At 43.9% G+C, this 9,258-nt stretch overlaps 1 protein-coding gene across 1 annotated transcript; it reads left to right on the top strand.

Annotated features, from left to right (window-relative positions):
- The first annotated feature begins 5,976 nt into the window (after positions 1–5,976).
- On the top strand, positions 5,977–7,487 carry LOC139193153 (uncharacterized). The gene is made up of 3 exons (XM_070816131.1): positions 5,977–6,808; positions 6,890–7,037; positions 7,103–7,487. Exons 1-3 carry the CDS (start codon positions 5,977–5,979, stop codon positions 7,485–7,487), a joined length of 1,365 nt encoding a protein of 454 aa, XP_070672232.1.
- The last annotated feature ends 1,771 nt before the right edge of the window (positions 7,488–9,258 follow it).

Below are 9,258 nucleotides of genomic sequence, written 5' to 3'. Positions count from 1 at the left end.
CCAATGCATTAAAATTACAACCTTTATTCATTTCACCAACATCATACACTCACTTCACCTACAACATCCACTCATTTCACCAACATCATACACTCACTTCACCTACAACATCCACTCACTTCACCAGAAAAATGGATGGCATGATTCTTTCTCGAAGCCTATAAATAGGCTTCTCCATCAAGGGATAAAGACACCAATTCACATCACACCAAAACCTTGAAGCTTTGAAACTCTAAAGCTCGCAAGAAAATCCCGAACGATCAAGAAAGCTCTCTTCGTTCTTCGTCAAATCCTCCTTCAAGATCAAGCCCCAACGACCCTTGAAGAACTTCCACCAATTCAAGATCAAGCCCTGACGGCCCTTGAAGAAAGTGTTCATTGTTCATTGTCCGTTCATCCTAAGATCAAGCCCCAATGGCCCTTTGGATCAACAACATCAACAAATCCACACGTCCAACCGTTCTTCAAGATCAAGCCCAAAAGCCCTTGAAGATCCGTTCACCCATCAACCTTCAAGATTAAGCCCAAAAGCCCTTGAAGAAATCCGCACAACCGTTCTTCAAGATCAAGCCCAAAAGCCCCTTGAAGATCGGTTTGTCAACCTTCAAGATCAAGCCCTAATGGCCCTTGGATCAACAGTACAATCCACAAATCTACACATTACGAAGATCGAATCAGAGGCTAAATTTGTACAAGAAATTGTAACCTCTAAATCATTAATACAAATATTATTTTGTACACGTGTTCTTGTCTCATTCATTATAGGAATTTTCGTGTTTACAAATTTGGCATGCCCAGTGGGACCATCTGTACCTTTCATGTCTATCTTCGAATTCGTAAAAAGCACAAATGGTATCAAAGAAGGTTCAAGATGTTCTCGCAACCAAGGCAAAGAACATGAGCGTCATCAGTGCAGGTGGTGTCACTTCGGGTGTCACAACTCGAAGCAAGGCAAGAGCTTTTTTTGCCGCCTTTTCCACCCTTGCATCAACTCCCCCAAAGGAATAAGAGAGGAAAGCCGGAGGAAGTCATGACTACCGGAGCAACTTCAATCAAGGAGCAGCTGGCTCAAATGAATGAAGCGATCCCAAAACTCACACGGACTGTGGAGGAGAAAGACTTACAAATCGCTGCACTCGTCAACCAACTAGATGTGAAGCCCAATGTGAAAGTTGACCCAAGGGTTAATCCACTAAAGAACGAAAACAACGAGGATGAGAAGCCTCATGCGAAGAAAGTTGAAGAGAAGTTGAAGCCAGACTAAGCAACGACGTTTATGGGATCTCTCTCTATCCAGCATCTGCAGGAGATGATCACAAGCACAATCAGGACATAATATGAAGGAAGCTCACATGACTCTGTGCTGTACTCAAAGCCCTACTCCAAGAAGATTGACGCTTTGAAGATGCCGATCAGTCGCCAAAATTCATACAGTTTGATGGAAAGGGAAACTACCTTGTCAAGCAGTTCGTGCGCTTTCTGAAAGGTAATTCATTTGACTAGTACATTGACCTCGAGCCCGAGTCTATCAATAGTTGGGATCAGCTAGAAAGTGAATTCCTCAACTACTTCTACAGCATGCGCTGCATTGTAAGCATGCTAGAATTGACCAATACGAAACAGTGGAAGGATGAGCTGGTCGTCGACTACATTAATAGATGGCGTTCATTAAGTCTGGTTTGCAAAGATCAGCTTTCTGAAACCTCCGTCATTGAGATGTGCGTTCAAGGCATGCACTGGGGGTTACATTACATCCTTCAAGGTATAAAACCAAGAACATTTGAGGAGCTGGCAACTCGTTCCCACGACATGGAGTAGAGTATCGCCCATCACGGGAAGAATGAGCTAATCACCAACTTCAAGAAGGATAAGGTGTTCGCCCTGAATGTAGAAAAGACTGGGAAGAAGCCTGCCAATGAAGCTTTTACCGTCAACATTACCCTTATCAAGACCTCTTCCATGCCTGTCAAAATCTCCCCCAAGAATAAAGCGAAGGAAATAAAGAGAGATGAGCCTTCTCGCACCCAAGACAAGTACAAAAACACCTTGAGGGAGCTGAAGCAAAAGACATACCCTTTTCCAGACTCAGACATGGATGCAATGTTAAATGACTTGCTGAAAAAAAGGTGATCGAGTTACCGGAATGCAAGCGTCCTGAAGAGATGAATCGCGTAAACGATCCTAGGTACTGTAAGTACCATCGTATCATGAGCCATCCTGTTGGTAAGTGCTTCGTCCTCAAAGAACTCATCATGAAGCTAACGCAACAAGGGTAAATCGAGCTCGACCTTGAAGACACGGCTGCAACACATACTATTACAATTGCATTTGGATCCTTTGATCGCGTGTCTCTCCAAGTGACACCTGACCATTTATGTCAATGCTCAAGCTGCACGACACCTTCTGCAAAACCATCACCAGGGGCAAGCGACCAAGATGCACATACCGATGATGAAGAAGGATGGACATTGGTGACCTACAAAAAAATAAGGAAACCAAAACCACAAGCCACAAGGCCAAAGGTGGAATAAAGGAGTAAGCACCATCGCCGCAACAGTAGGAAGTCCAAAAGAAACATAAAAGCTACTAAGCCAACGTATGTTGGGGAGCCTATGAAGCAAAAGCCACACATTCCTGTCTCCTTGCACGAGTACTTCCTAAATGACTTCTTCCAACAATGCACTATCGTTGCATGTCACATGGTCGAAGTAGAAATGAAAGAACCTTCAAAAGGCAAAGCCATTGCCATCGAGGGAGAAATTGCCCTCACACCCAAAAAAGGCCTGCCGATACACTTTAGCATCGAGGAAGCGCTACAATTGCCAAAGAAGATGCGAAGAGCACTAGTAGCGGTCTTGGCAAGTCCCAATGACCACGAAGTGCAAGAAAGCAAGGATAAAGGCTTGAAACTTCGACCACATGAGTATGCCACTTGTTGTGCTGCCTAGGACGCAATCCACTTCACTGACGAAGATTTACTGCTAGGATCTAAGCCCCACAACCGTCATCTCTTCGTCTCTGGGTACGTAAGGGAGCATAAAGTAAACCGCATGCTTATGGATGGTGGATCAGCCATAAACATCATGCCAAACTTAACAATGACCACAATCGGCATCAAGGTGGATGAACTATCCCTAAGTCGTTCACAAATCCAGGGTTTTAACCATAAAGGACAAAGAGCGATGGGCATGGTCCGAATGGAGATGATTATTGGTGAACTCAAATCAAGCACGATATTCCACGTAATTGATGCAAGAACTTCTTACAACTTGCTCTTAGGAAGGCCTTGGATCCACAGGAATGGAGTAGTGCCATCCACCCTCCACCAATGCTTAAAATTCTACAGGGAAGGAGTAAAGGTGATCCAAGGTGATACCAAAGCATTAACCAAAGCTGAATCACACTTCGCAGATGCCAAGTTCTACATGGATGAAGACATGGTGCCCAAAGCTCTCCCAAAAGAGATTAAATCCACGGGCAAAATAGCATTTAAAAAGCAGGAATGGCAAGCCATGCCCAAGAAGCAAGAAGGGTAAGCTGTGCTATCTTCAAGCAAAAACGATGACAAGCCTGCTAAACTTGCAACAACCAAAGGGAATAAGACGCCTTCAAAAGGACCAAACACACCTGTTTTCCGATACATCCTGATGTCAAGAAGAAAGAAAGGTCAATCCCCATTTGAAATTGGAGTAAGCAAAGCCGATGCACAGCGGCACAAGGATTACGTAAAGTTGCTCAAGACGAATGCAGTTTTGCCTCTGACACAACTAGGTAACACTAAGGTTGCAAGACTACCATAAGGCTTTATAAAAGCTCTGCCAAAGGGGTGGAACCAAGCTTTCTTCCAACCAAGAGGACCGAAGAAGGTTTTGATCCAAACGCCTACAAACTCATGTCGAAAGCTGGGTACGACTTCGCTTCTTCTTCGAATCCTGGAAATAAGGTTTCAAACACCATCAACGACAAACAACATGACCTAACTAAGACTCAAAAGAAGTTGAAGAAGCATGGTTACGCAGTTGATAACAACAAAGCTGGACTTAGCTTCACACCAAATGCACCCATGAAAATTTCAAGAAAAGCGAAAAATGCTAGCACTTAACACATCAACGTGAGCATTGAACAAGATCAAGAGGAACCTAAGTCTGCCCCTCGGACATCAGTCTTCGATAGGATGAATCGTTCAAGGCGCAGAATTTTGACACTTGATCACATTGGTGGTCAAGACCAAACCTCCGTTTTCAAGAGGCTTAACACGCCAACATCCCAAAGCTCTGTTTTCAAAAGGTTGTCAAAACCTAAGAAACAAAGCAACACGGCTAGCTCTCTTCCTTGATGGTTAGCTTTGGAAAGACTTGAAGATAACAAAAAGCCTTCTAAAAAGAGAGAGACAACGCTAAAGAAAGAAAAGCTCGATGATCTGGTAGGAAAAGATGATGTTCAAAGCTCGATTCCTTCAAGATGAAACGCCAAGAAATCTTAGAGGTTAACACAAATGGACCATTGAAAGTAAGAAGGTGCACCATCATCCACACTGGACAATCTTCATGCCAACAAGCTCGAGAGGACAACACTGGAGAAGAGGTCCAAGATATCTACGACATCATGATCTAAGAAGGCAAAGAAGACGAAATCCCTGTGAAAGATGCCACTGCTGCGCCACCACAACTCGAAGATGGAGGGCAAGCCATTGTTGATGATCTCAAGGAACTCAACTTAGGAACAAATGAGGAACCAAAACCTATCTTCGTAAGTGCACTATTAAGTGTGGATGAGATGGAAGGGTACTACCAGCTGATATTAGAGTACAAAGACGTCTTTGCTTGGACTTACAAAGAAATGCATGGCCTTGACCCTATCATCATTGTGCATTACCTTGCAGTCAAGCCTGGAACGCAACTGATAAAGCAAACTTAAAGACGCTATCGATTCGAGCTCATCCCACAAATTGAGGCCAAGATTGACAAGCTAATCGAAGCAGGCTTCATTCGAGAGGTGCAATACCCCAAGTTGATCTCCAACATCATCATTATCCTTAAGAAATCTGGACAAATACGTGTTTGCGTAGACTTCCAGGACTTCAACGACGCTTGCCGGAATGACGACTTCCCCTTGCCAATCATTGAAATCATGGTGGACGCAACCACTAGTCATGAGGCACTGTCATTCATGGACAGCTCTTCTGGATACAATCAAATTCGCATGGCTTTCGAAGACGAGGAACTAACAGCCTTCCGCACTCTAAAAGGTATCTACTGCTACAAGGTGATGCCTTTTGGTTTGAAGAACGCTGGAGCTACATATCAACGCGCAATGTAGAAAATCTTCAATGACATGCTACACAAAAACGTAGAGTGTTATGTAGACGATGCGGTGGTCAAGACAAAGAAAAGATCAGATCACTTGAAGGATTTACGAATAGTGTTCGAAAGGCTGCGAAAATACAACCTTAAGATGAACCTGTTAAAGTGTGCATTTGGCATCACCTCTGGAAAATTCCTCGGCTTCATTGTCAAGCACCGTGGCATTGAAGTGGACCAATCAAAAATCAAGGCCATTCAAAGCATGCCTGAGCCAAGAAACCTGCACGAGCTGAAAAGTCTACTAGGACGACTAGCCTTCATCAAACACTTCATCTCCAACCTTCTAGGGCATTGTAAACCATTCAGTCGACTCATGAAGAAAGATGTTCCGTTCGTATGAGACGAAGCATGCCACAATGCTTTTAAAAGCATAAAAAACTATTTATCAAGTCCACCTGTCCTGGGGGCGCCTGTGCCTGGGAAACCACTCATATTGTACATCGCTGCTCAGGAAAGTTAAGTTTGAGCACTATTATCACAAGAGAATGAATCCTAGAAAGAATGAGCGTTTTACTACCTCAGCTGAACTCTCACCGGCGCTGAGTTAAACTACTCCCCAATAGAAAAGATATTCCTTGCCTTGGTGTTCGCCATCCAGAAGCTCAGGCATTACATGCATGCTTACACCATCCACCTGGTTGCTAAAGCTGACCCGGTCAAATACGTCATGTCCAAACTAGTCTTGATAGGGCGACTTGCTAAATGGGCTTTGCTTCTTAATCAATATGAGATCATCTACGTTCTAGCTAAAGCCATTAAGGGACAAACGTTAGCAGACTTCCTTGCCGATCACCCAATCCCGGTTGAATGGAAAATCTCAGACGACTTGCCTGACGAGAAGGTGTTCTACATCGACATTTTCCCGACATGGACGATGTTCTTCGACGGATCTGCACGAGTAGACGGAGTGGGGACAAGAGTAGTACTACCTTATTCCTTCCAACTGAGTGAATTATACTTCAACAACGTTGTTGAGTATCAAGCACTGATCATCGGGCTACAAATGGCGATCAACATGGAAATCACAACCCCTGAGGTATATGGGGACTCCAAGCTGATAATCAATCAACTTTTAACTAAATATGAAGTTGGGAAAGATGATCTCGTCCCATACTTCCGGCTAGCAACTCAACTGCTACAAAAGTTCGAGGTTGTGACATTGGAACATATGCCAAGAAAAGAAAATCAAATGGCAGATGCTCTCGCCAACTTAGCCTCGAGTATGACACTGGGAGAAGATGAAGCTATAGACGTGCAAGTTTGCCAAAGATGGGTGATCTCGCTCGTCACTGAAATGCTACTAGACGATACAAATGTCATCTCAGTACTTCCAGATGAAGAGTGCTTGGGTGATCCGCTCGATGCTGAAGAATGGAGACAGCCGCTGATCGACTACTTGGAGCATGGAAAGCTTCCAGATGATCTTAGACACCGTTCTGAAATACGTCAATGAGCACCTCGTTTTCTCTACTACAAAGGAACATTCTATCGATGCTTTTTTGAATGAGTACTTCTGAGATGCCTAGGTGAGGAAGAAGCCAATCAAGCCATGGAAGAAGAACACTCAGGTGTATGTGGGGCACATCAGTCTGGACTAGAACTACATTTCCAGCTCAAAAGAATGGGTTACTACTGGCCAAGCTTGGTAAATGATTGTTTGGAACATGCCAAAAGGTGCCAAACCTGCCAATTCCATGCCAACTTCATACATCAACCGCCTGAACCATTACATCTTGCAGTTGCTTCATGGCCGATGCATGGGGATTAGATGTCATAGGGCCAATCGCACCAAAGTCATATGCAAGAGAAGCTTACATCCTAGCTGTAACAGATTACTTTTCCAAGTGGGCTGAAGCCATACCTTTAAGGGAAGTCAAGAAGGAAACCGTCGTCCGTTTCATCAAGGAGCATATCATCCACCGATATGGTGTGCCTCGCTACGTCATCACTAACAATGGAAAACAATTCTCCAACCGACTCGTGGATGAGCTCAGCAAGAAATACAAGTTCAAGCAGCAAAAGTCTTCCATGTATCATGCTTCTGCCAACGGTCTTACAAAAGCATTCAACAAAACATTGTGCAATCTCCTAAAGAAGGTGATCGGCCGAACAAAGAGAGACTAGCACGAAAGAATAAGTGAAGCACTTTGGGCATATCGGACGACACATAGGACTCCTACCCAAGCTACGCCTTATTCTCTCGTATATGGCGTGGAAGCTGTTTTAATGCTCGAAAGTCAAATCCCCTCACTAAGGATGGTCATACAAGAAGGCTTGACTGATGAAGAGAATGCAAAGTTGTGCCTTCAAGAGCTGGAAGTGCTGGATGAGAGAAGGCTCGAAGCTTAACAACACTTGGAATGCTACCAAGCACGGCTATCTAAGGCATTTAACAAGAAGGCTCGCCCAAGGTCTTTCCAAATTGGAGATCTCGTCCTTGCATTGCGTAGGCCTATCATCACAACTCACAAGGCAAAAAGCAAGTTCACATCAAAGTGGGACGTAATACAAGAAGTCTACACCAATGACGCATACTTAATCACGGCAGAAGATAGCTTGAAGATCGGCCCCATCAATGGAAGATTCTTGAAGCACTACTACCCCTAAAACAAATGCTCCATGCTCCTGGCCTGCAAGAGCATAAACTGTGTACGGCAAAACAAAACAAAAAAAAAACAAAAAAAACAAAAAAAAAGAAAGAAAAAAACCAATCACCCATTTGAACTACGTCATGACTTAATCCCTCATCAACCGAGGGTACGTAGGCAACTTGAAACTTCAAAACTTCAAGTACAGTCACATCACCAACAAAAACACAAACACTTTGAAGAATAAAAGGCAAATTCAAAATATGAATACTTTATTTCTTTAAAGGAATGATTTGGTTACAAAGCCGTATTACAAAGGTAAGCATCACACCAACGTCACCACTGAGGGAAAACCATGACCAAAAGGCACTACATAGCGAAATCTCATTATAGTTTTTTGCATAGCACCACACGGTAAAAAGTGATGCACTGTAACAAGCACCAGGCAAAGAGCACAGTTGCACCTACATCCCGATCACTCCGTCAACATTTATCCCAAGAGCAGCAATCTGGTGAGCTCATGGATCGAGCACGTTGGGTCTAGTGGGGTCATTAACATCTCGGTTTTGTACTCCAATCTGAAATCCAAAGACCCGATTGTATCATCCTCTCTTGATCTAGGCCAGCGCGTAAGCAGTTTCGTGTACGTTGGGTTTTCTTGGTCGACTCAGGGAAGCATAGAGATTTACAGCATCGAGTAGCGGAGCTTCAGCTTGTCGATCGATTCCCCTGCTTCACCATGACTGGTACCCCACCGTCTCTGTGACACACAGCCACAGCTCTCCCGCACCTCCGCTGCAACTCCTCCATCTCAAGCTTCAACTGCTTCTGCACCTCCGCCATGGCTGCTGCCTTTGAATGTGATTAACAAAATCAAAGTTTGTCAACTCACACCTACTTGCCTCCTGCTGCTCCAAGCTCATCTGCATTTCCCTCTGCACCATGTGGAGGATATATATATAAAAGTTTCAGGAATGATGCACGACACCATGTGAAGGGTTCTGGGTGGGATTAAGCTGCATGACAACGACACATGTTCAAAACCCATTAACACATTTGACGTGAGTTCTCACATGCCAATTCAAAGGTGGAGCTCACATTTTTCTAAAGAGGAATGATATCCTATACAAATTCAAACACCCACAAAGGAACCTAGCCGTGCCATCTTCAAACCACTCATAATTGCATGCTACTATTAGCAAGTCAAGGAGGAAAAAGGAGAAAGGTGATGGGATGGTGCATCAGGTATTGTCTAATAAAAAAGGAAGTAACATATCTTAGTGAAATATATGCTCTGTGGTATTTAG

The sequence above is a fragment of the Malus domestica genome, chromosome 16, assembly GCF_042453785.1.
Source record: "Malus domestica chromosome 16, GDT2T_hap1".
In the NCBI taxonomy this organism is placed as follows: Eukaryota; Viridiplantae; Streptophyta; class Magnoliopsida; order Rosales; family Rosaceae; genus Malus; species Malus domestica.
The sequence above is the reverse complement of the archived record's forward strand: the minus strand, read 5'-3'. Positions and strand labels throughout refer to the sequence as shown.

Excerpts from the sequence above, each read along its gene's own strand:
- LOC139193153 (XM_070816131.1), top strand. The coding sequence starts at position 5,977 with ATGCATGCTTACACCATCCACCTGGTTGCTAAAGCTGACCCGGTCAAA. Across the intron at positions 6,809-6,889 it reads TAGACACCGTTCTGAAATAC|GTGAGGAAGAAGCCAATCAA; the intron begins GTCAATGAGCAC and ends TGAGATGCCTAG. Across the intron at positions 7,038-7,102 it reads TGTTTGGAACATGCCAAAAG|TTGCTTCATGGCCGATGCAT; the intron begins GTGCCAAACCTG and ends TACATCTTGCAG.